Source organism: Cebus imitator, unplaced genomic scaffold, assembly GCF_001604975.1.
Source record: "Cebus imitator isolate Cc_AM_T3 unplaced genomic scaffold, Cebus_imitator-1.0 Scaffold15, whole genome shotgun sequence".
NCBI lineage: Eukaryota > Metazoa > Chordata > Mammalia > Primates > Cebidae > Cebus > Cebus imitator.
Genome location: NW_016107330.1, coordinates 8,608,147 through 8,633,451, shown reverse-complemented (window position 1 = coordinate 8,633,451; position 25,305 = coordinate 8,608,147). Strand labels below are relative to the sequence as shown.

Sequence of the window (25,305 nt, the reverse complement as noted above, 5' to 3'; positions counted from 1 at the left end):
CTTGCCTGCTTCTAGAACTCAATGGCTGACAGTGCCTGAAAGGAATGTTCTTATTCTCTGGGCTTTCCTGCCTCTCAACCCCTGGACACAGAGAAAGAACAGGAGTCCAGAGACCCAGGTCTGAGGCCTAGCCCTCTACTTTCTGACTGCATGACTTGGATGAGTCATTTCAACTTGTTAAGCTTGAGTTTTCTAACCTGTAAATGGGGAGAATAGACTACCACCCTGCTGGAGGAAACACCCTGGAAATGACAATGGAGGAGGGAGATAAGACTGCAATGTGAAATGTAAAGTGATGTCTGTCTGCTCAGGGAATGAAAAAGATCCTGGCTATACAAGCTGCCTTCCTTTCCTCTCCTGAGCATCCTGATGCAAGGATAGTACTGTGGAATCTCAAGGAAAAGCTCCTCTAGGTTTCCCCCGGGAATTCTGGGTGTTTACTAAGACAATCACTTACCCATTCACCCATTCACCCATCCGTCCATCCATCCATCCATCCATCCATCCATCCATCCACCCACCCATCCATCCATCCAGACAACCATCCATCTAAACACTCATTCATCCATCCATACAAACATCCATAAAAACATTCATCCATTCACCCATCCATCCACCCATCCATCCACCCATCCATCCATCCAGACATCCATCTAAACACTCATCCATCCATCCATCCATTCATCCATCCATCCACCCATCCATCCAACCAGACATCCATCCAAACATCCATCTAAACATCCATCCATCCATCCATCCATCCATCCATCCATCCATCCATCCAAACATCCATCCATACAAACACCCATTCACCCACCCATCCATCCAAACATCCATCCATCCATCCAGACAACCGTCCATCTAAACACTCATTCATCCATCCATACGAACATCCATAAAAACATCCATCCATTCATCCATCCATCCACCCATCCATCCATCCAGACATCCATCCAAACATCCATCTAAACACTCATCCATCCATCCATCCATCCTTTCATCCATCCATCCATCCAAACATCCATCCATCCATCCACCCATCCATCCATCCATTCATCCATCCATCCATCCATCCATTCATCCATCCATCCATTCATCCATCCATTCATTCAAACATCCATTCATTCAAACATCCATCTAAACACTCATCCATTCATCCATCCATCCATCCAGACATCCATCCATCCATCCAAACATCCATCTAAACACTAATGCATCAATCCATCCATCCATTCAAATATCCATCCATCCAAACATCCATTGAGTGCATCCCTTCAAACATCTATCCAAAATGTCTATCCAGACATCCACCCATCTAAATACTCATCCATTCATACAAACATTCAGCCATCCATCCATCCATCCATCCAAACATTCATCCATTCATCCATTCATCTATCCATCCAACCACCCATCCATCCATCCACACATCCATCCACGCATCCATCCATCCATCCACGCATCCATCCATCCATCCATCCATCCATTCATCCATCCATCCATCCAAACATCCATCCGTCCATTAAAACATCCATCAAAACCATCCATCCAGCATTCATTCTATTCATTCATCTATTCAAACATCCACCAATCCATTCACACACCTACCCATAAACCTACCAATCTGCTCACCCACCCATTTATTCATTTTCTCTATCCATCTAATTCTTTATTGTACACCTAATTTGTGGTGGTCACTATCCAGGGCACTGTTGGGGATAGCATAGTGAATCATAAAAGTAGCTTATATTTCCTGAATATCTTCTCTGCCTGTCACTATAAGCACTTTGTATGCACTGCCTTACTTAATCTTCTCAACCTAGAAAAGAATTAATTGTTAAACAGTTTTTATTAAGAACTATGTTAGAGGTTGTTCTGAACCCTGTACTGTGTGAATTAGGCAGATAAAGACATTGCCCATGTGCAACTTAAATTCTAGTGGGTGATAAGAATGCCCAGAGTTTGACTGGGATGGTGGTTATACCAGCATTCACATTTCTTAAAATGTGTCAGATTGTGCACTGAAGAACTTGCATTTCCCAATAGGTAAATTCCATCACAATTAAAAAATATATGAAGAAGGAATGTTTCAAGCCAGTTTACCTGACTGCCATTATATCTAAAACCAGGTCTCAATTCCTTACTTTGTGGGAGATTCAGACAATAAACAAATATAGAATACACTTGCAGGTGGCAAATGAGTTATGCAAGAAAACAAAGCAAGAGAAGAAGTTGAAGGAACTAGGAGGAAGAGGTTGTTTTAGATAGAGTGTTCAAGGAAGGACCCTCTGAGTAGAGGACTTGAGCAGAGGCCTCCTTCCCGTCAATTTCCATTCTTCATAAGTAAATGCTGTTCCCATTTCTATCGATGGAGATCTACTTTTTGTTCTAGAATTTCCTATAAATGGACTCACAGAGTGAGTACTCTGTCACCTGACTTCTTTTGATCAACGTAATTTTTTTTTTGAGATGGCATTTCACTCTCTTGCCCAGACTGGAGTGCAGTGGCACAATCTTGGCTCCCTGCAGCTTCCACCTCCCAGGTTCAAGGGATTCTCCTTACCTCAGCATCCCAAGTAGCTGGGCCTATAGGCACGAGCCACTATACCCAACCAATTTTTGTATTTTCAGTAGAGCTGAGTGGTTTCACCATGTTGGCCAGGCTGGTCTCAAACTCCTGGTCTCAAGTGATCCACCTGCCTCAGGCTCTCAGAGTTCTGGGATTGCAGGTGTGAGCCCCCGCACCCAGCCTGATCAACATGTTTTTGAGCTCCATCCATGCTAATGCAGTTATCACAAGTTCATTCATTTGTATCAATGAGAAGTATTTTGTTATATGAATATAGTACAAATTTGCTTATTCAGTTTTCTAATTATGGACATTTAGATTATTTACAGTTCCGTTGTTGTTGCTGTTTTCATGAATAAAGCTGCTGTGGACATATGTTTTCATTTCTCTTGGGTAAATGCCTAGGAGTGAAATTGTTGGGTCATAAGAGCAGAAATATTTTTATCTTTGTAAGAAACTGCCAGTTTTCCAAAGTAGTAGTACCATTTTATACTCCGACCAGCAAAACATGAGAATTCTTATTGTTCTATATTCTCGTCAACACCTGGTATTATCAGTTTTTGAAATTTTAGCCAGTCTAATGGATGTGAAATGGTATCTTCACTGAGGTTGGAATCTTCATTTCTCTAATAACTAATAACGTGTGCATTTTTACATGTTTCTTAGCCATTTGTATATTTTCTTTTTTTAAAAATTGGGTAGTTTTACATTATTGATTTGTCATGGTTCTTTCTATATTCTGGTTACAAATGCTGTGTCAGATATGTGTATGAGAGTATTTTCTCTCATTCTATAGTGTGCCTTTCATTTTTCTCAAGGATATCTTAAAAAAAAGCAGAAGATTTAATTTTTGATTAAGTTCAATTTGCCAATTTTCAATTTATCATTTAGTTTTTATTTCGGTTTTTGCTGAGAAGAATGTATATTCTGTGGATTTGGGGTGGAGAGTTCTGTAAATGTCTATTAACTTTGCTTGGTCCAAGTCTGAGTTCAAGTCCTGGATAGCCTTGTTAATTTTCTGTCTTGTTGATCTGTCTAACATTGACAGCGGAGTGTTAAAATCTCCCACTATTATTGTGTGGGATTCTAAGTCTCTTTGTAACTCATTAAAAACTTTTTTGTGTTTTGTTCTAGAGACTTCATGATGCTGGCTTTTACATTTAAATCTATGATTCATTTCAAATTAATTTTTGTATGTGTATGTGAGGTAGGGGGTCCAGGTTCAATTTTTCCTTATGTGTATTCATTTGTTTCAGGGTCATTTGTTAAGAGAACTCTTTCCTCATTGAACGGCCTTGGGTCTTTGGCAAAAATCAATGAATTCTGTGTATGTGGGTCTATTTCTGGACTCTGATCTGTTTTAGCAATCTATTTGTCTACCATGGGAAGGTTCTGGGTGGGTGTCATGATCTGATTTATATTTTAAGTAGATCAATCAGGGTGGGAAATAGAATAGGGGAAAAGTAGAAGCAGAACGACCAGTTTTGAAGGCTGCTTTAATAACCCAGGCTTGAACTGATGGTGCTTGGGTTGGGTATTCGGAGAGGAGATCTTGAGGAGTGGCAGGTTTGGGATATATTCCGAGGTCGAGCTGCCAGGGCTTAATGATGGCTTGCATGTGGGACAGAAGAAAAGAGTGGAAAAGGTGGGTGGCTGCAAGGTTTCTGGTTTGATCAATGGGGAGAACGTAGTTGCCATTTAGTGAGATGGGTACCAGGACACCTAGGCGTCTGTGGTCCAGATCACAAGAAAGGCACAAATCTGGTGAGACAGGAAGTCAGAAGAGGCACAAACAGCTTGGAGGGCTGGGGGAGGGTCAGAGAAATCTTCCTGGAGAGGTGGCATGTGAGCTGGAGAGGGCATCCCTGCAAGGGAAGAGCAGGAGCAAAGGCTCTTTGCAAGGAGACACGCCCCACCCTCATCAGCCTGATCATGATTGGATTTTGTGCCCTGAGGTCATCTCATCCATCCCACTGTCTCACCCCAAGTACAGGGTGCCCTGATTGTGGAGGTGCACACCCTCATGACCCTTTGGCTCATGGCACTCTCCACTGGTCACACCCCCTGGCTCAGTGACACCTCACCACAGCCCTGACAGGTGGGCTGTATAGCACAGTGGTTAAGAACGTGGGTTCTGGGGCCAGACAGCCAGGAAGGTTACTGTAAGCCTGAGTCCCTCATCTCTCAGATGGGAATAATAAGATAGCATCTTTCCGAGGCCTCACGGGTTCACTACAGATTTCAGGGAGATCTGGTGAGGAAAGCATCTTGCAGAGAGGCTGGCTCTGAGCAGATGCCCAAAACATTTGTGCAGTTACTATTCTCCCCTTTCAATAGGTCAGAAAACAGAGTCTCAGAGACATTAAGAGGTCTGAGTTCTCACACAGCAGTTGAGGGAGGCTAGGAAGTCAGCCCAGGCGTCTCTTTACTCACCCACCCAATTAGGACCCTTCACCTTGGTGGCCCTGCTGTGTCCCCCATGCCCCAACTTTCCCGGTATGCGCAGACCTGCCTGTCCAGGCCCGCTGCTTATGAGTGGACACTTCTTTCCCTTGCTCTGATGATGGGGGCTTGGGATGCCCACAGAGGTGGCTCCAGTGAAGGGAGGGTCTGGGATCAAGGACACAGCCAGCAAGTGCTTTAATGTGGTGTGGGGTGCTGGTGGTAGGGGTCACATAGGCCAGCAGGAGCACACCCCATCCCATCACTAGGACATGTCAGCTACAAGCCCACTTCTCACCAGCTGCTGAAGTCCGTATCTGGCCTTTCATCTTTCTCATTCTTGTTCTTGGGGGGGTGGAGCAAGGGTGTCACCCCGCTGGAAGCTTCCACAAGAGGGGCAGGAGGGGACTTTCATAAGCGAAGCAACCGGGTGAACGGTGAAGGCTGTTCTGTCTGGGGAGGGAGAGGCCATGGAAGGATGGAGGGTCCAGAGAGAGGGGTGAAGGGCTGGCAAGCTGGGAAGGCCAAGAGAGGGGTCAGATCAGGCTCTGGGTTGAGAAGATCCTAGCACGTAGCACAGGACCTGGCCTTAAGTGATGCTTGTGATATCTTTACGGAATGATGAGCAAACAGCACCCAGGGAGTGGGCACCTGTACAAACGGATGCCATGAGGAGGCAGAGTGAGACGTACGGAGCAGACTTTGGAGCCTTTGAATTCTCCCCACTCACCTTGGGCAACTTCAGCTCCCTGAGCCTCAGTTTCCTCTTCTGTGATACGGGATAATAATGGTTCTTGCCTCACTGGGTTAATATGAGAGAAACCACAGTCTGTGGCATACAGTAGGTGCTCAGTAAATGTTAGCCTTTATTATTAGTTTCTGTATAGGCAGGTGGCCTGTGAAAATCAAAGGGCTGCTGGGTGTGGTGGCTCACGCCTGTAACCCCAGCATGTTGGGAGACCCAGGCAGGCAGATCACTTGAGGTTGGGAGTTTGAGGTCAGCCTGGCCAATATGGTGAAACCCCATCTCTACTAAAAATACAAAAAAAAAAAAATTAGCTGGACATGTTGATGGGCACTTATAATCCCAGACACTTGGGAGACTGAGGTGGGTGAATCTCTTGAACCCAGGAGGCTAAGGTTGCAGTGAGCCAAGATCGCCCACGGCATTCCAGCCCGGGTGTGACAGAGTGAGACTGTCTCAACAACAACAACAAAAAAAAAAAAAAAAAAAAAAAAAAAAAAAAAAAAAAAAAAAAAAAAAAAAAAAAAAAAAAAAAAGAGAGAAAAAAAAAAAAAAAATCAAAGAGCCATTTTAATGGCTTCCAGGCAACCAGTCCGATAATCAGCCAAGGCACCCGGTCCTGGAGCTGGTGAGTTCAGCGGTTGGCATAGAAGTGAGTGAAGAAGGCACCAATAATATCAACTCTGTTACACACAAAGTTAATGACGTTGCAAGGGACTCCACCAACGTGAGCCTCAGTTTTGCTCATCTGCAAAATGGGGCTACATGGTCAACTTGTGCCTGTGAGGACTGGATGAGAATCCTTGCAGATGTTTCTGGCACACAGTACATACTATCTGTACAAGAAATCCATTTCTTTGGTATTTGGTACTGAGGAGGTGTTGGGTTTTCTGGTGGTCCAGCTGAAACAGAAGCCCTCTGGAACATCTCACACAAGCCACAGTCCCAATTCTTGTCAGCCACTACTCTCAGTCCTTGGTCATGAGTGGTCTGGGTTAGAGACTGTGGACTGCTTCATGCAGCCCCTGAACACTATGGGTGTTTTGGGGGACGAGCTCAGGCATCTCAGGCTCAGGGAGAAGCTGCTGGGGGCTGCAGCTCAAGGTTCAAAGGACAAAGGCGAAAGGGCAAGTGCAGGTCTTTGTGCCCATCCCCTGCCCTCGCCCACCCCGTCCATGAAACAACCGGACATGAGTCCGGTATATTTTCAGCAGAAAAGATCCCACATCTTCCCTTTCCTTGCCCAAGTCAGCTGGGAGGAGGAGTGTAAGGGGGAAGGGAGTGAGTTCTCAGGGAACTGCTTTGGGGACCCCTGGGCTGGGGCTCTGTGAGGAGAGGAGCAGATCACAGACAGGGACTGGGTTCTAGGGCTGAACTGGCTCTGTGTACCCAGTGTCCTCTTTGCCTGCCTCCCACATATCCACAGATGACAGGGTTTTCATTGTACTTAAAAGTGTAAGCCAGAGTGACATCCTCCCACGTCCTATGTGTTCCTGACCCCAAGCTGGCAAAGCTTCCTGTGACTTTCAGAATTCCCGAACCTGACCCAGCAAGCCTGCAACCTCACAGCTTCACAACCCTTGTGCAGCAATGTCCTCTGAGCTCACTGGGCTCATACGCAATCCAGAAAATCTTCCTGTCACCTCCCATGCTCGCACCTGTGATGGAGAAAACTTCCCTGAGCAGGCCGTGACCTCAGTGCTCCTCTCCTTGACCTGACAAATGTCCCCTGATCTCTTGTGCTCTTGAGGCTGACTCAATGGCCTCCCCTGGTCTTCACGCTGACCTTCTATGCTTCTGACTTGACTCAGCCACCCTTCCTGAAGAAACCTGACTCGTGTATTCTTCATTTAGCCAGCAAACCTCCCTATGACTTCCTGGTTCCATTTTTGACCTAGAAAACCTCCTGTTCTGAACACCGATCCAGCAAATTTCTCTGACTTTCCAAAATTTTTATCCTGACTGTGCAAACTCCCTGACCTCTGGTATTCCTGACCCAACCCAGCGACTCGCCTGCTCTTCCCCAACCTCTTGTGTGCCTGACCCAACTGAGAGACTCCCCTGCCCTTCCCCAACCTCTCATGTTCTTGACCCAATCCAGCAATTCCCCTGTTCCCCAATCTCTCGTGTGCCTGACCCAACCCAGCAAATCTCCTCCATCTTTTGTTTCTGATCTATCCAGAAAACTTCCCAGACCTCTCACGTTCCTGACCTAATCCAGCAACTCCTCTGACCTCCCCTGATACTGTATCCCCGATGCTATTGAGCAAACACCTCTGACCACTCATGTTCTTGGCTCAACCTAGCAAAATTCCTTTGCCTGTGGGTACCTTCCATTCCTAAGAACCCTGGCTCTACCCTTTGTGCTCATCCTGACTCCAGTTTGCTCCATCTCCTCCCCATCTCTATGGCTGCCCTCAGCCCAGGAACCCCATTCCCAGGCTCTCCCCACACACAGGTCTGCAAGGGCTCTACAGAAGTCCCCCACCAAGCCTTACCCAGCGTGACCTCTGCCTGCATGGGCATTGACAGCGCTGGGTGCTTGACCTCGCAGCTGAAGAGGGCCTCGTTGTCGATCTGTGGGTTGAGGGTCCAGGTGAGCAGGGCGCGTACTTCCACCGTGCCGTCGCTGCCCGGGGTGCGGCTGTGGCGCAGGAAGTAGACGGGCTCAGCGCTGTGGACCCAGCGGGGGAACTCACGGCTCACGACCGTCTCTGGTATGTTCTCTGTGGTTGGCTGGAGGAGGATGTTGGGATCTGGGGTCAGGCCACGGGAGGGGCGCTCTGTGTAGGGTCGCCCACCCCGGTTCTCAGCATCCAGGAGGGACAGTGACTTCTGCATCTTGGTGTCGTCCAGGTCACGGTGCAGAAGGCTGCGGAAGGGCCTGCTATCCTGGAGGGGGCCGGAGCTCGCAGCTGGAGGCTCTGACAGGGGCACGGCGTCGATCGGTTCCCCATCTCGTTTGAAATAAACCTGCCATTGCAAGGAGGGTGTGGAGAAAGATTTTGTGCTACAAACTTCAACCTCCCCATAGGCTCTCTGATGAACTGGGCACAGGATGCCAGTTCTTCCAGAGCATAGCAGTCTGGACAGTCGCCCTCACCCCACTCCTTTCCTTCCAACACCCCCACCAACCAGGAGCCAGTGTGGTACAATGGGAACACATGCAGGCCCCTGGGGCAGAGGCTTAGCCCAATCCTCATTTACCAACTGACCGGCCTTTTTGAGTGTCAGCTTCCTCACTTGTCAAGATGAATAAGACACCTGCTTCATGGGGCTGTTGGATGCTTCTGTGGAACCCCGTGGGAAATGGGGGCCTTGCCCTATACCACGGCAGCCACCTGGGCTCTGAGGGGGTGGCCCATGCCCACTCGAAGAGGGCATGGGGATGAAGGGGAAAATGGAAGGCACCGGAGATTAAATGAGATGTTGGGAGAGGATGAGAGAAGAAAGAATCTGTGTGCTTGTGCGTTTTGGAGATGGAAGGCAGAAAACAGGTGCATGTATGGGAGGAAGCTAGGTGCAGGCATGAGGTGAGCAAACGTCTCCTCGCTTTCTCTGCTAATGGGGAACTCGAGTTTTGCAAGGCGGCATTTAATTTAATTTGCTGTGGTTTTATTTTGGTACATGTGCCCAGAGGCCTGTGGGGACTGGGTGTATTTTTAATAAATCAGATAACTAAATCAATAGGGGGCTGGGGGAGGGAAGAGTGGGACGCAGGTGGGGGAGGGGAAGGAAAGTGTGTGGGGGGAGGGGCTGCAGGGCGGGGAAGGAGGTGGGAGGGGATGGGGGTATGAAATGTGGGACTTTTGTCAGAGTTTGTAACATCAATGAACAATCTCTTAGGTGCACTCAAAAGCCTGCACTATTTTTTTTCCCCCATTTATTTTCTTCTTCTTTTAAAAAAGTGCTTTAAATGCAGGTTTGTAATTTATATCAAAGAATTTCTTTAAAGTTGTGACGTCTCAGGTAAACATAAGATGGCTGGGATTTGGGGAGATGAAGTTCTTTTACATATCTATATCTGAATATTTTATTGCCAGTTCACAAATGTCAGGGCAGGCAGACAGGATGGCTAGGAGGGTGCCTTCCTGCAGCCCCTGGGCTGTGAAAAGTCTTTCTTGGTGCCTGTCAGGAAAGGATTTTTTCTTTGTGAGAAAAAAGCAGCCTTCCTGATTTTAGGGCGACTGGACCTCTTAATGGCCTCCAAAGGGGAAGATTTGGGGGCATGTCTTGCTTTCAGCAACTGGCTTTGAAGCTACCTTTTCTGGTCTGTTTCCTAGGGGCTGAGGCTTGTTTCTGTGCCCCTGCCCACCATCCCCCTTGTGTCTCTGCGTCCCTGCCCGCTGCCCCACCTGTGTCTCTGTGCCCCTGCCCACTGCACCACCTGTGTCTCTGCGCCCCTGCCCGCTGCACCACCTGTGTCTCTGCGCCCCTGCCCTTTGCCCCACCTGTGTCTCTGTGCCCCTGTCTGCTGCCCCACCTGTGTCTCTGTGCCCCTGCCTGCTGCCCCACCTGTGTCTCTGTGTTCCTGCCCACTGCCCCACCCCATCTGGCACCCCTGCCCACCACCCCACCTGTGTCTCTGTGCCCCTGCCTGCTGCCCCACCTGTGTCTCTGTGTTCCTGCCCGCTGCCCCACCTGTGTCTCTGTGTTCCTGCCCACTGCCCCACCTGTGTCTCTGTGTTCCTGCCCACTGCCCCACCCCATCTGGCACCCCTGCCCACCACCCCACCTGTGCCTCTGTGCCCCCGCCCATTGCCCCACCTGTTTCTCTACTCCCCTGCCCACTGCCCCACCTGTGCCTCTGTGCACCTGCTTACTCCCCTGTCCTGGGCCTCTGCATACCCATTTACCACCCCACCCCAGGTCCTGAGGCAGGGCTGGCCTAGATTCCCAAGCCACACCACTGAGCCATGCCTGTGAGACAGTGGGTCTGGAATGAAGGGAACCATTTGGCTCCCATCTTGAACTGTAGCTCTACGGACCCATTGCTGTACCTCCACTCCTTGATAAATCCTAGTACTGTACAGAACTCACAGGCTCAAGACTCAAAGTGTCATAAAATGTCAAAGCTGAAAGGGTACGCAGCCCGAACATTCTCCAAATGGGTTTCATGTAACCCTACGGGTTCTGAAGAGGGGCTTCAGGTATCAATGAGGGTGACTTCACTTTTAAATGTCACATAGATGAGGCCTCCCAGCATATTATTTAGACCAAAAGGGTCCTGCTGCTTTTAAAAAAGCTGAAAAACTAATATTGTCCAGTCCCCTCAACTTTCTTGCAGAAATAGAGGCAGAGGTGGGGAGGGGGATTTCCTGCTCATGGTTGTTCAGTGAGTACAGCAGGGCCTAGCTCTCCGGATGCTGCACCCCCTACCTGAACCCCTTCAAGAGGCCACGAAAAATCTCATGAACTGCACTGACAAATGTCAAAGGAAACTATGTTGGAGCTAATAAGTTGGTCAAAAAGGAATTTCCAGCCGATCGAGGTGGTTCGCGCCTGTAATCCCAGCACATTGGGAGGCTGAGGCGGGAGGATCACGAGGTCAGGAGATGGAGACCATCCTGACTAACGCAGCGAAACCCCGTCTCTACTAAAAATACGTAAAATTAGCCGGGCATGGTGGCATGCGCCTGTAGTCCCAGCTACTCAGGAGGATGAAGCAAGAGAATCGCTTGAATCTGGGAGGCGGAGGTTGCAGTGAGCTGAGATTATGCCGCTGCACTCCAGCCTGGACGACAGAGACTCCTGCTCAAAAAAAAAAAAAAAGGAATTTCCTCTCTCTTCTCTCCCTTCCTTTCTCTCTTTCATCTCCCCCTTTCATCCTCTCCCTCCTTCTTTCAGATGGGCTTCCTGCTGACCACGAGGGCTTCTGGGAAGGGCAGCGAACTTGGGGCTCAAGACATGGACTTGAGTCCCAGCTCTGTCAGCAGCGCCATGGTGACTTGGGACAAGCCCCTTTTCCTCTAGGGGCCTCCTTTCATTTGTCTCCATGGGACTCAATAACAGGTCAGGCATGCTGGATGCTGGGCTCCCCGGAAGGCCACCCCTGCTGTGAAGGTCTAGGACTCTGCCACCAGGAGGAGTGGGGGTTCTCAGCATGGGGAGATGGGGAGCAACAGGGGCACATGGATGACTGGGCCGGTCCGATGGGTAAACGGGATCAGACCAAGGCAGATGGGGACAGTCAGCCCTGACCAACCACTCCCTCCCCAGGCACAGTGAAGACCCCTGCAGCTGGACCAGCCCCGGAGCAGGGTGGTCCGGCAGATGGGAAGGAGCTGGGCGCTCCAGGTGTACTCACCATGGGTGCTGGTTTTCCTCCAGACACGATGCAGACCAGCGTGAAGTTCTGGGCTTGGTAGCGGCTGAAGGGGGCTGGCGTGTCAGCGGCCACCACTTCAATGGAGGTGGGAGGAGCTGCCCCGAAAGGAAGCACAGGAAGACAAGGGCTTAACTGGGAGAGTCAGGAGGAGCCACTGATGACCTAAGATGGGCCAGGTCCATGCTGGGTGCTCGGGGCGGGGGAAGGTAGATATTGCAGAACTCCAGGGGGTGCCATTGGCATCCCCTACAGTGAGGAAGGTGAGGTAAGGAATATAGACAAGAGCCCTTCCCCGCTAGAGCTTCTAGTGCAGAAGACACACAGAAATCAAGGGCTGGAACAGATCAAAGTGTGAAGTACCTCAGACCCCCGGAGGTATCACAGTGTGTTGAGGCGCCTCTGCCCGAGCCTGGGAGTTCCAGGCAAACACTGCCGAGGCACCCACGTTGCTCTGTGATCTGAGATAACAAGAGTGGGTGGGAGACAGCACGGCAAGGTGGAGGGAGCTTGAGTTTTAACACCTTGGGTGTTCACAAGCCCTGAGATTCCCAGCCTCTCAAGTAGCTGGGACCACAGGTGTGTGCCACCATGCCTGGCTTATTTTTGTGCCAAGGCCTGGCAGTAGGTTGGCCAGGAGAAAGCAGGGCAGGCCAGGGGGAATGTGGTGCCCAGCAGGGCTGGGCAGATGGGCAGGGCACAGACAACGTGGGGTGCTGTCGGGGGGATTATGACTTGAAGTGGTATGCTGGAGCAGGTTGTGACATTTTCGGGAATTCTGTGAACCAGCGGTTAACAGTTTGTAACTTGAGACAGGTCACAGTGAGTATCTTCACATCCCAAAAACCAGCAACAGCTACGCTTTCAGGCTTTCCCCACCACCCTTCCTCTGTCCTAGCCCCCAGAGGGCCGATTTAAAGCACAGATTATGGAATTTTCTTCTTTATTCTGAGAGCAATGGGGAGGTACTGAAGGTTTTCAGTGAGAGCAGTGACATAATCTGACTTGCATCTGGGAGAAACTGAAAACAGAGTGGGAATTTCGGCTAGGGAGGGGGGTACTGTGCACTCGAATGGGGGCAGCTGGATAACTATTTGGAGCCAGGATTCTTCCCTCCCTTCCCTTCTGGAAGTTGGCTTATTTTGGTTGGCCACTCCTCCCACCCTTCTCTCCTCACCCACTGCCCCTAGCTGGTTTGCCAAAGCCCTTGCTCCCAGACACTATGGGGCATCGCAAGGGGCAGGCACTGGGCCATCAGGCACTCTTGGGTCTGAATTCCAGCTCAGCCACCACCAGAGCTACGTCCTTGCCCAAGTCACCAAAACTGTGAGCCTCGGTTCCCCTATTTGCTAAATGGGAATAATATTAATACTTGCAGACATATTTGCAGGACGAAACCAGCTAATGCATAGGAAAGGGCTTAGCATATGGTAGGAATTTGCTATTATTGTGATTTCTGCTATTGTTTCCGTAACCTCCCGATAATCAGCAGGACAGGAGCCAGACTCTTAGAGCGTCACTTGGGAAAAGCTGTCAACTCTGACTTACCCAGCCTTGGGCCATGCGCAGGGAGGGAGGCAGAGAAAATAAAGAGGTATGGGCCTTTCCTTCCTGCAGGGGGTGTTTACTCCGGTTAAGTTTAATTAAATTCTACAAACATTTCCTGACACCTACTAGGTGCCGGGCATGATGCCAGGTGCTGCCAGGAGGTGCCCAAGGATGAAACAGGTAAACACTGAGAAGTTCACAGTCAGGTGGGGGCGACAGACACACAGGCAACTCTATTTCAAGGCCCAGTGAAATGAAGTCAGGTGTGAGTCGTTCATTCATTCAGGCAGCCGCCCCATGCTGTCGGCAAGAGAAGCGGAGCACACGGAAAACAATGGGAGAACAATAGATGGAGAATTGTAATTAAGCGTAAGATCACATAAAACAGATGGTGAGCGGGATAGGAATTCCGAGAAGGGAAAAATACACCAGAACACGTCAATTACCTAGAAGTTGCAGATTCTGCAATCTGACTTTTCCAAAACTCAATTTAAAACCTGGATCCCACACAAGAACCCACAATGGCTAACACATAGGAATCAAGACCTGTTCTGAATTCTTAACGCCTGAATTATTTCCCATCTTCACCATCAGTCTAGGAGCTGGGTTTTTTTATTCCCATTTTACAGATGGGGAAACTGAAGAGGTGAAGCAACTTGCTCAGGCTCATGGTGCCAGCATGAGGAAGAGTCAGGATTTGAACCCAGTCTGACCCCAGCGTCCAGACTCTTGACAGGAAGCTGGGCCCCACCTCAACCTTTGGGAAGAAAAAGGGAGCTTGTGTCTATTGGTGCCTTCAGATGTTAGTACACATTTGAGCCACCGGGAATTCAGTTACCACGGATGCCTTATGATCCAGTTCCATCAGGAATTCATGCTGTGGGTGGTTCTACTTACTCAGTTACCCCAAAGATCAGTGACCTCTGCAGTTAGAGCTTAGCATAAAACTCTGATGACTCTTGATGGTATGTGTGCAGGTATCAGGACATGCTCCAAGAATCCTAGAGGCTCAGAACCAGGGAGGCGGCTCCTTTGAAATCACTCATTCATTCTTTCTTACCATCACTGAACAGAGATCAGACACCTAGAACCTTCCGGAGAGGGTTATTTATTTATTTATTTATTTATTTTGAGGTAGGATCTCACTCTGTTACCCAGGCTGGAGTGAAGTGGCACAATCATGGCTCACAACAGCCTTGACTTTCTGGGCTCAAGTGATCCATTGTCCTGCCTCAGTCTCTCAAGTAGCTGGGACCACAGGTGTATGCCACTAAGCCTGTTGTTGTTGTTGTTGTTGTTATATGTTTTGTAGAGCTAGGATCTCGATATGTTGTCCAAACTGGTCTTGAATTCCTGGCCTCAAGCGATCCTCCCATCTCAGCCTCCCAAAGTGCTGGGATTACAGCTGTGAGCCACTGTGCTTGGCTTCTTAGAGGCTTGCTTTGAGGAATAAATGTGATGGTACATATGAGGTATCTGCAATGCAGGGTAGCAATTTTAATTATTTGTATTACTATAAACAGGGAGGTAGCATAGTACAATGGCTAAGGGTGTGGGCTCTGGATCTGGTTAGCCAGATTTCAAAGATCAGCTGTACCACTTACTGGCCGTGTGATCTTGGGCAAGTTACTTAACCTCTCTGAGCCTGGTTTCCTTAACTGCAAAATGGAATTATGAGGTACTCTTGAAGATTCAACAATCTAGTACCTGCAAAGTGTTTTGAAAGTGTTCCCAATACATATCAGCTGCGCTTATTGCCAGTGTGATTTAATAACATTCTTATTTGAGCTTCCTTGCTAAGGACTGGGAGAATAAAACATGGTCACAGCTTTGGAGCATTCACGGTTTAGTGAGGAGACCAGAAAATGCCTGAAAGATTTGGGACTGTCCCATACAGCAACCACTAACCCCATGCCGCTGGGAAGGACCTGAAATGTGGTTTGTTCAAGTTCACATGTGCCGTAAGTGTAAGTGTAAGGTACATCGAATTCTGAAGTCTTAATTTTTTTTTTTTTAGACGGAATTTCACTCTTGTTACCCAGGCTGGAGTGCAATGGTGCGATCTCGGCTCACCGCAACCTCCATCTCCTGGGTTCAGGCAATTCTCCTGCCTCAGCCTCCTGAGTAGCTGGGATTACAGGCACGTGCCACCATGCCCAGCTAATTTTTTGTATTTTTAGTAGAGACGGGGTTTCGCCATGTTGACCAGGATGGTCTCGATCTCTTGACCTCGTGATCCACCCGCCTCGGCCTCCCAAAGTGCTGGGATTACAGGCTTGAGCCACCACGCCCGGCCTAAGTCTTAATTTTTTAAGCAGAGTGTCAGATAAAGTGATTTCATGTTGACATGATAACATTTTGGATAGATTGAGTTTAACACATATATTATTAGAATTAATTTCACCTTTTCTTTTTTTAAACTTAATGTGGTTGTTAGAAAACTTACAGTGACATATGTGGTTTAAGTTAATTTTCTGTCGGACAACTCTGGTCTAGACTTTCCGTTTTATAAGTAAGCAAACTGAGATCAGAAAGGGGCACAGATTTGGCTACAGTCATACCCTAAGTCAATGGCAGAGCTTGGAATGGCCCCTAGCCTTCCAAATTGTGGCTAGGGTTCTTTGCACAGCATGGTGCTTACACACACACACACACACACACACACACACACACACACTCTGGAGATCTGCACCCGCCCACACAGACCCTGATTGAAGCTATGCTGCCGTCTCTCGTTATATTTCTGAGCAGGTGTTAGCAATATGTACAAAATCAAGCTCGTAAGACAATAACAGACTTCAGCTGTATGGACGATGACATAGAGGAGCTGTTAATATCAGCGCGGACAGCCCAGGCTTCCCACACCCTCCCCTTCAATATGCTCTCCAGGCAGTGAGTCCTAGGAAAATGTCACTCCGCATCTCACCACCTGTCTCTTGGTGGAGGGCTCTGAGTGCCGGCAGTCAGGGAGCCATCTCCATCCGGGTGGCCCTGGCTGCTGACAGACGCTTCCCCCTGCACATCACCCTTAGCATCATCTTCCCCTTCTCTTGTTTAAGTACGGCATTCCTGCCCACATAGCTCACTAAAAGCCAGCGCAGAGCCTCAGAGTCCATAGCCTTCCTTCACTTAGGCTTCCCCTAATACGTTCCCATCCCCGCCCCATCTCTACCCACACCCCACTCTCTTCTCCATCCCCATACCCACCTCAACCGCCATCTCTATTCCCATCCCACCCCCATTCCTACCCTCATCCTCATCCCCACGTCCTTCACCATTTAATCCCATCCCCATCCCCATCTATACCCACACCCCCGCTCTCTTCTCCATCCCATCCCCAGCTCAACCTCCATCTCTATTTCCATTCCCACCCCCATTCCTACCCTCATCCTCATCCCCACCCACTCCCCCATTTCATCCAAATCCCCATCTTCATCTCCTTCCTTATCTTTATCCCCATTTCCACCCCCATTTCCATCTCCATCTCATCTTCCATCTTTATCACTATCCCCAGCCCCATCTTCATCTCCATCCCTATATCTACCCCCATCCCCATCTCCCTCTCCACCTCCTCCCCATCCATCCCCATCCTCACCCCATCCCCATCTCCATCTCTTCCCCATCCATCCCCATCCTCACCCCCACCCCCATCTCCATCTCCATTTCCTCCACATCCATTCCCATCCTTACTCCACGCCATCCCCATCTCCATCTCCTCTCCATCCATCCCCATCCCCACCCCATCTCCATCTCCATCTCCTCCCACTTCCATCCCCATCCCCACCCCATCTCCATCTCCATCTCCTCCCACTTCCATCCCCATCCCCACCCCATCTCCATCTCCATCTCTTCCCACTTCCATCCCCATCCTCACCCCATCTCCATCTCCATCTCCATCTCTTCCCACATCCATCCCATCCTCACCCTCACCCCCATCTCCATCTTCTCCCCCATCCATTCCCCATCCCCACCACATCTCCATTTCCATCTCCTCCCCCATCTTTATCCCCATCCTCATTCCCATCCCCATCTCAGTCTCCTCCCCCATCTCAATCTCAATCTCCTTCTCTATTCTTATCTCTACCCCATGCCCATCCCATCCCCATCCAGATGCCCTTCCCCATCCTCATCTCCATTCCCATTTCTATCCCCACCTCTACTCCATCTCCATTCTCTTCTCTGCTTCTTTCCTCACATTCAGCTCCATTTCCATCCCCTCCCCATCCTCAGTCTCCATCCCCTATTCTCTCCTCATTTCTGTCTTCATCTCATGACTGACTTCAACTCCATCTTCTCTCCCATCTCTATCCCCACCGCCATTTATGTATCACTACTTCTATTCCTGTCCCCATACTTACCTCTATCCCATCTTCCTCCCACCTCCAACTCAATTCTCATTTCTGTTTCCTCCCCATTCCCAATTCCAGTGCCATCCCTATACTCACTGCCATTTCCATCCCTGTTCCAGTCTCTGGCCAAGGTCAAAAGCCCTTTTTATGTGCCCTATGCCTGGGATAGATCCCATGCCCCAGAACATGTTCAATCAAAGTCAGAAGACCAGCTGTGAACACAGGTATCAAGTCTACATGACTGCCTGGACAAGAATAAGCCCACATACAAAGTCAGGTAACAGCATGAGCCGTGTAAGGTGCGGCCACCTGCCTGGGTGCCAGGAGATCCAGGTGGCAAAAAATCATCAGCGAGAGCCCTGGCTCACCAGTGTCCCTCCCACTCGTCTGCTGTCACCTTTAGACAACGATGTCCAGTGCTCCCACCTTCGGTGCCTCATTTCTGTGGCCTTCAAGGCTGAGTTTTCTGAAATGCCTGTGGCACTGCAGTGTTCTCTGGGGTATGGGCGTGTGGGAGAGAAAACACACCCATCACACGCACCAGCACCATTCGTCCGAAACGGCCCTGCTAAGGTGAAGAGACACCAAGGAGGCAGATTTTGCTTGGGTAAGAATAAACAGCAGTCATAGTTGCAGTAGTAATCGTAAGAATCTAGACACGGGCAGAGCTTCATAATTTACAAACCACTTCCAGACACACCATTCCACTTGCGTAACATCAGACCTGGGCGGCAGGAAAGGCCAACCCTATTCTGTAAGTCCACCATGGTGACCAACCCAGGACACCACCATAAGACTCCCTGGAATCCACTGATCCCTGCCCCCACCCCCACCCAAGCCAGTGAACTTTCTAGTTAATTTTTACTTTGCGTTAAGAGGAGAGCATTGCTGCTAGAAGTTTCCGTGAATAATTGTGTCTCATATCAGGAAAGGTAAGGTGGCTTCCCATCTGACACATCTGCTTGTCACAGCCATCCTCCATCACTCCTGCTGCATGGCCACCAAGGGAGGCAGGAGTTGAAGTTATTTTAGACTCCACAGTTAACATCGACACGGGGAGGTAATGGTAGGATGATCGGTTTTATGGAATTAACTCTGAAATATTGCCTGTCTTTATCTTGAAAGCAGAACTTTATTTCGGTCATCGTAACTCATTTTGGAGACAAGGCGGCAGCTCCACTTTGCTCCGTAAATCATCCCATGGCCTTTGAAATTCGGGAACACAAACCTGATCTGATATAAATCCCAGAATTGTTGGGAAGGGAAATCTGCCCCACGCCTGTGTCTGTGAGTACTGGAGTTACACTCTCTTCCATGAGGCCCACTCCAACTTCTCCCAGGGTACTGGCTCTAACAGAATCAGACCAAGGTTCTAGCCCAGGCTCTGCTCCCAGCACCCCAGAGAACTCTGGGCAAATCAGTTGATGCCTCTGATCATTGGTCTTCCCATCTATAAAATGAATTCAGTAAGACATATCCCGCCAGCCTTTCAGCTTCCAGGGTTTTTGAGAGGAGAAGCAAATGTAAAAATGAACATAAACCTTCTGTGAGGGCAACAAAGTGCTGAGCAAACAGGAAAGCATTAATTATATTATCTCTCCAATGACCCTCGCCCCCTCTCTTGGCTGAGAACAGTGTATAGGGGAATTTCGTTCCCTCCCAGGAGTAACCATTGTCTCAAGGAAGGGACACTCTCTCCAGCTCCTGGGGTACCACTCTGCAAAGGTGCTTAGCGCACTCCTGCTGCCAGTGTCATTTGTCATGGGCTAGTAATCAATTAGGTTTGGGGGAGGGCCGGGGGAGGGGAGAGACAAGTTCAAAATTATATTGTTTGCAAAAAATCCATTCTTTCCTCTCAGCATGCCCGCTCTATTGACTGCCTTCCCTTTCAATCAGCTTGTAGTCATTACATCATATTTCACAAAAGAAGAAAACCACCCTCTTAATATAAAAGTGTCCACGAATATAAATGTCCCTCCATGCTCCCTATTTTAATTTGTCTTTTTTTTCTTTTGGTTCCACACATCTTAGTTTCTTTTCCATCATCTCCACTAACCTCTCTCTCTGCTCCTTCAAGAACCTGCTCAAAAGAGCACTTCCTCCAGGAAGCCCTCTCTGCTTTAGCAATGCTGAGTTGCCTGTGGTTCCCTCTTCACCTTGCTCACCTCCTCTGTACCTTGCACACACTGGGCCTTCTGCTGATGAACTCCACTTCATCCTTTAGGGCTGGCCTCAGATGTTGCCTCCTCCAGGCAGCCTTCCCAGGTTTTCCCAGAGCCTATCCTCTGGGTGCCTGGAGCACCCTGTGTTTGTCATACTCCTTGTGGCTTGTTATTCTGTTCTTTGTCAACATCTTGAGTGTGTGTTCCCTGGAAGTTGGAGCTTTGTCTTTCTTCCACCTAACCTCAGAGCTAGTGCCACCCAGCCACACAATAGAGGTTCAGTTTCAATTTCTGTTTGTTCCCTTCATTTCTCCCAGCACAGGCAAGCATATAGCCCGTCTGTGGAAGAAAATCCCAGAAGACCCTGCAGTGCTGTGGCCCTTGCTCCCTCCCCCAGCCTTACCTTGGCCGATACTCACCCCTGCATTACCATGCTGCAAACACACAGAGACCTTTTGCTCTCTGTGTCTCTGAGCCCTCTCAGCTCTTTCCAGCCCTGGGGCCTCTGCACCTGCAGCCTCCCCTGCCTGGAGTCCTTCTCGCAGCTTTTTAGCCTGGCTGAGCCCTGTCAGGACTTCCAAGTCTCAGCTCGAAGGTCACCCCTCAATCTAAGCTAAGCTCTCTTTTATTTTGGGCCCCAGCATTTTGTATATTTTCTTCACAGAGCACCTCACAGCGTATAATTATTTCATATATTGGTTCACACTCTTCTCTTTTCCTCCGACACCCTCACTAGAATGTAAGCACAAGGGCAGAAACTCTTCTTAACTATTGCCGCATCCAAGGGCCCGGCACACCAGGATTTGCTCAATAAATATTTTTCAAGTGAATCAGTGAATGAGTTGGGGGTAAGGACCCGGGCATCCGGCCTCCAATCCCTGCCCAAGTTGGAAAGGCTGAAATTTCCAGCCCCACCCTAAGCCCCGCTCGCCCAGCAGAGACCCAAAGAGACAGATCCCACCAGTGGGAGGCAGTCCCCGGCAAGAAAAAGAGAGAGGGGAAAAAAAGCACAACTCTTTGGTTTATGGAAAAATTAAATATTGAACTGACTAGTAACAGCAGCCATGGGAAAAAAAAAAAAAAGCCCCCAAATGGAGCCTTATAAACGCTGCGTCTGTGCTTATATGGGCTGCAACGGGCCCTTTTATGTGGCAGCTGCAGAGCTGAATCTAACCTCCCCCACCCCGGCCCGCCCCAAGCTTGAAAGTGGCCGTGGGAGCTCTGGGGCTTGGTGCAGTGGGGAGGGGTGGGGCGGCCCCGGGTCCAGGTCATTGCTGGAATCTGAGGCAGGGGCCGTTCTGAGTGGGCTGCGGGTGTCACCCACCCACTCCGCCTCCGCTCTGCAGGGAGCTGGCTGGAAGCGCCTGCTCACCTGCCTTGCCCCTCCCTCGCCAGCTGTTGTGCTTTCTCTGTGGCAGAAGATAAAATTAACAGCCCCAACTGGAGGCTTTGGCTGGCTGCTCTGGGGGAGCAGGGGAGTGCTGCAGGCGGGGAAGGCAGCCTTCTAGGCGGTGAATCAGTGAAGCGGGCAGAGCACACCCAACTGAGGCTATTGCTGGTGGAGAAATAAAATGCTGCACCCCTGTAAAGAAAGGGGTGGTGGGCAGTCAGGCCACAGGTTTTGCGTTGGATCTGGATTTGTGTTCCAGCACTGTCTTTCAGACTAGTCCTTTAACCTGGTGATTCTCCAAGCGTGTTCCCTGGACCACCAGCGTCCGAATCACCTGGGAGCTTACTAGAAATGCAAATCCTGGATCCCCATTCCAGACCTGCCCAACCTGGGATGGGGTGGGGGCCAGCAGTCGCCACCCTGAGTTTTAACAAGCCCTGAGATTCTAATGCAAGTTCGAGTATGTGGATCACTGCCTTGATCTATGTCAGTTTCAGTCAGTGCCTCTCTAAATGAGGAATCATAAGAAACTCTTAATGTGCTATTATGTGAACTGAGGGCTTGGTTATAGTAGGTGCTCAGTAAACAGGAGTGAAGATGATTACTGATCGAGAAGGAAAGGCTTAGGGAAATTGGAGAACCTTAGCCAGTACCCCGCCCTCAGCAGAGGGGCACAGGGGAGAACCCTCTGGAACCTCCCTGGTCCTATATGCTGATTGGGTCAAAGGACTTTAAATCCCCAAAGCTCTGCTCCCCACATCCGGTGCAACTTTCCACTCATGCCTTCTTTGGCTGCCCGTCATGGTCTCCAGTTTTCTGACTGGGGCCTCCAGGCCCATGCGGACCCTCTCTGCCCTGGAGTTTTGCTGGCTGGAAGCAGCCTGTCCCGCAGCCTGTGGGTGGCCGCTGCGTGCGACTGCCTCCGCTCTTCCACAGCGCTGCAGTTTATGTGGCAATAGAGAGAATGTAGTTAAGCCCATGACAGGTGCCGAGTCTGCAGAGATGAAATCTATGGGGTGTAACATGAACCTGTTTTAAACAGCAGCAAGGCTACCAATTGGGGGATGTTTTCAATATATCTGAGAGGTGAGTATTACACACATGGGCAATTTCACCAGGTACCCTACTTGCAACTTTATGAGAGAAACCTCTGGAAGCTTGGGGAGGCAGGGAGGGAAGCACGTTCCAGAACTTGCCAGTGGCAGAGCACCAGCTCCTTATAAGCTGGTCTTCGTCCTCCCCACAGAGAGCGGTGGGCTGGGCTTGGATGCTCTGGGCAGACCCCGTCTTTCCCCAGAGTGCAAAACCTCTGTCCCTTCCTGGAGAACTACATCCCTTCAAACACCAGCCTTGGCTTTCTGAGACTTAGAACAGGGCTTAACCCTGGCCTTGCAGGGCCTGGGAAGCCTGGCTCCGAGGTCACGGCCCTTCTGCTTAGAACAGCGTGTCCTTGAGTCCATTGCTGGCTTCCTGGTCCCCACCATAGAATGAGGATGGCACGGGTGGCTGTCTCATGCCAGGGTGCTTGTGGGGAAGGAAGTGCTGGCACTTAGCAGATCAATTCTGGTTGTTACCGCTTTTTTAGTTTATTATTGTGTCTGGGAAAAAGATGTCAATGGAGGATCAGGAGGCTGAAGATTCTTCTCATCTTTGCCGTGGACCCTCTCTGTGACTTGGCCGTCAGTTTCCCCTCCCTGGGTGTCGGTTTCCTCATCCAGACAGTTAGAGGTGCAGAACTTGGTGTCGAAGGGCCCATTTGTCTTCTAAATTTGGCCGTGGTGAGGAAGGCTCCTGTGTTTCCACAGCTCAGTCCCGTGGGAGACCCCCCGCCTCTGGACCACCCCCAGCACCACTGGACCACTCCTGCCCATGTCCCTGCAGAGACCCTATCCCCCACCGCACTCTTGGCCTGGCTCAGAGGCTTCCATCAATCGGGAGATTCCCAGGGGGCACCGTGGCTGCCGTCCTTCCTGTCCTATCAGCATTTTAGGACTGATTTCCTGAGTCAGAGAGCACGTAAATCATTCTTGCCGCTTGCTCCTGGTAAAGCAGTTTCCCGGAGTGATGAGGTGGGTGGGTGGGAGGCGCTGGAGAGAAGGGCATTTTGTGGGAGTGGGATTTTGTTTTGTGGGGGGGGGGGATGCATTTTTTTTTTCTCCTTGACATTGTACTTGGCAAATTCCCAAACCTACCAAAAAGTTCAAGTAACTGCAATGAACACTCATGCACCCATCACTACATTTCTGCAATGAACATTGAACTCCATTTGCTTGATTGAATATCTCTTGGATTGCGTCTTTGTACAGAGCTGGGTGAGGTCTCATTCCCAAAGGAATGCAACTTCTGGCCAGGGTGGCAGGGCTTGATTGAGGGTGAGGGTGTCTCAGAGACCCAGCACCTGAGGCCTCTTCCCCTGGCCTTGCCATGACCCAGGTGTTGGGACCCCAAATGTACTTTTGTTCCCTAGGAAATACCCTCTCTGCCCTCACCCCTGCTTTCCACCCACAGGCTGCTCTAGGGGGTTCCCCTGGCCTGTCTGGTTCTTGAGGAGTTTGGCCACGGACTCCCCATACCTGGTGGATGGACATACGGCGCTGGATTCATGGCCTCTCCTTCCTTCTCTGCCTGTGGCCAAGCTTGCTGGACAGTGGGTGAGCAGGACCCTTGGCATCCTGGAGGGGAGCTGGCCCTTCCCTCACCACCCCCGGCTCCCTCAGGGCAGGGCACAGCAGTGGACCTTACATGGGCTCAGGGGCCAGGCTGTTGGCATTTGTGTCGTGGTTCTGACACCTGCCAGCTGCCTGAACTTGGCACCTCACTTATCCCCACTGCTGCACCTCAGTTTCTTCATGTGATCTGTTATTGCTTAAATCTAGTTACTTTTTTGTAGAGCTGGGGTCTCCCTGTGTTGTCCAAGCTGGCCTTGAACTTCGGGGCTCAAGAGATCATCCAATATCGGCCTTCCAAAGTGCTAGGAATACAGGAATGAGCCACGCTGTGATTGGTTCCAGTTTCCTCATCAGTGACATGGGATCATCCTAAGATCTGCTCACTAGGGTTTCTGTGGGCACTACGTAAAGTACGAAAACCCACACCTGGCACCTGCCAAGTGCCGAGTGAATGTCAGCTGTGGTGAGTGCTGTTGTGAGTGCTGTGGTGGTGAGTGTTGTTGTGGTGAGTGTTGTGGTGAGCGCTGTTGTGGTGAGTGTTGTGGTGAGCGCTGTTGTGCTGAGTGTTGTGGTGAGTGCTATTGTGGTGAGTGTTGTGGTGAGTGTTGTGCTGAGTGTTGTGGTGAGTGCTGTTGTGGTGAGTGTTGTGCTGAGTGTTGTGGTGAGTGTTGTGGTGAGTGTTGTGGTGAGTGTTGTGGTGAGTGTTGTGCTGAGTGTTGTGCTGAGTGTTGTGGTGAGTGTTGTGGTGAGTGTTGTGGTGAGCGCTGTTGTGGTGAGTGCGGTTGTGCTGAGTGTTGTGGTGAGTGTTGTGGTGAGTGTTGTGCTGAGTGTTGTGCTGGTGAGTGTTGTGGTGAGTGTTGTGCTGAGTGTTGTGGTGAGTGCTGTTGTGGTGAGTGTTGTGGTGAGTGTTGTGCTGAGTGTTGTGCTGAGTGTTGTGGTGAGTGTTGTGGTGAGCGCTGTTGTGGTAAGCGCTGTTGTGGTGAGTGCTGTTGTGGTGTTGTGGTGAGTGTTGTGGTGAGTGTTGTGGTGAGTGTTGTGCTGAGTGTTGTGGTGAGTGCTGTTGTGCTGAGTGTTGTGGTGAGTGTTGTGGTGAGTGTTGTGGTGAG

At 49.9% G+C, this 25,305-nt stretch overlaps 1 protein-coding gene across 2 annotated transcripts in view; it reads right to left on the bottom strand.

The window, feature by feature from the left end:
• Nucleotides 1-25,305, bottom strand: part of IGSF21 (immunoglobin superfamily member 21) — a 271,709-nt gene that overhangs the window by 5,041 nt on the left and 241,363 nt on the right. For both annotated transcript variants that reach the window (XM_017505734.1, XM_037730238.1), the window contains exons 5-6: nt 12,064-12,179; nt 8,255-8,729 (exon numbers count right to left, since the gene is read on the bottom strand). In XM_017505734.1, the coding sequence (XP_017361223.1) occupies nt 8,255-8,729; nt 12,064-12,179 (591 nt within the window). The remainder of the gene's footprint in view (nt 1-8,254; nt 8,730-12,063; nt 12,180-25,305) is intronic.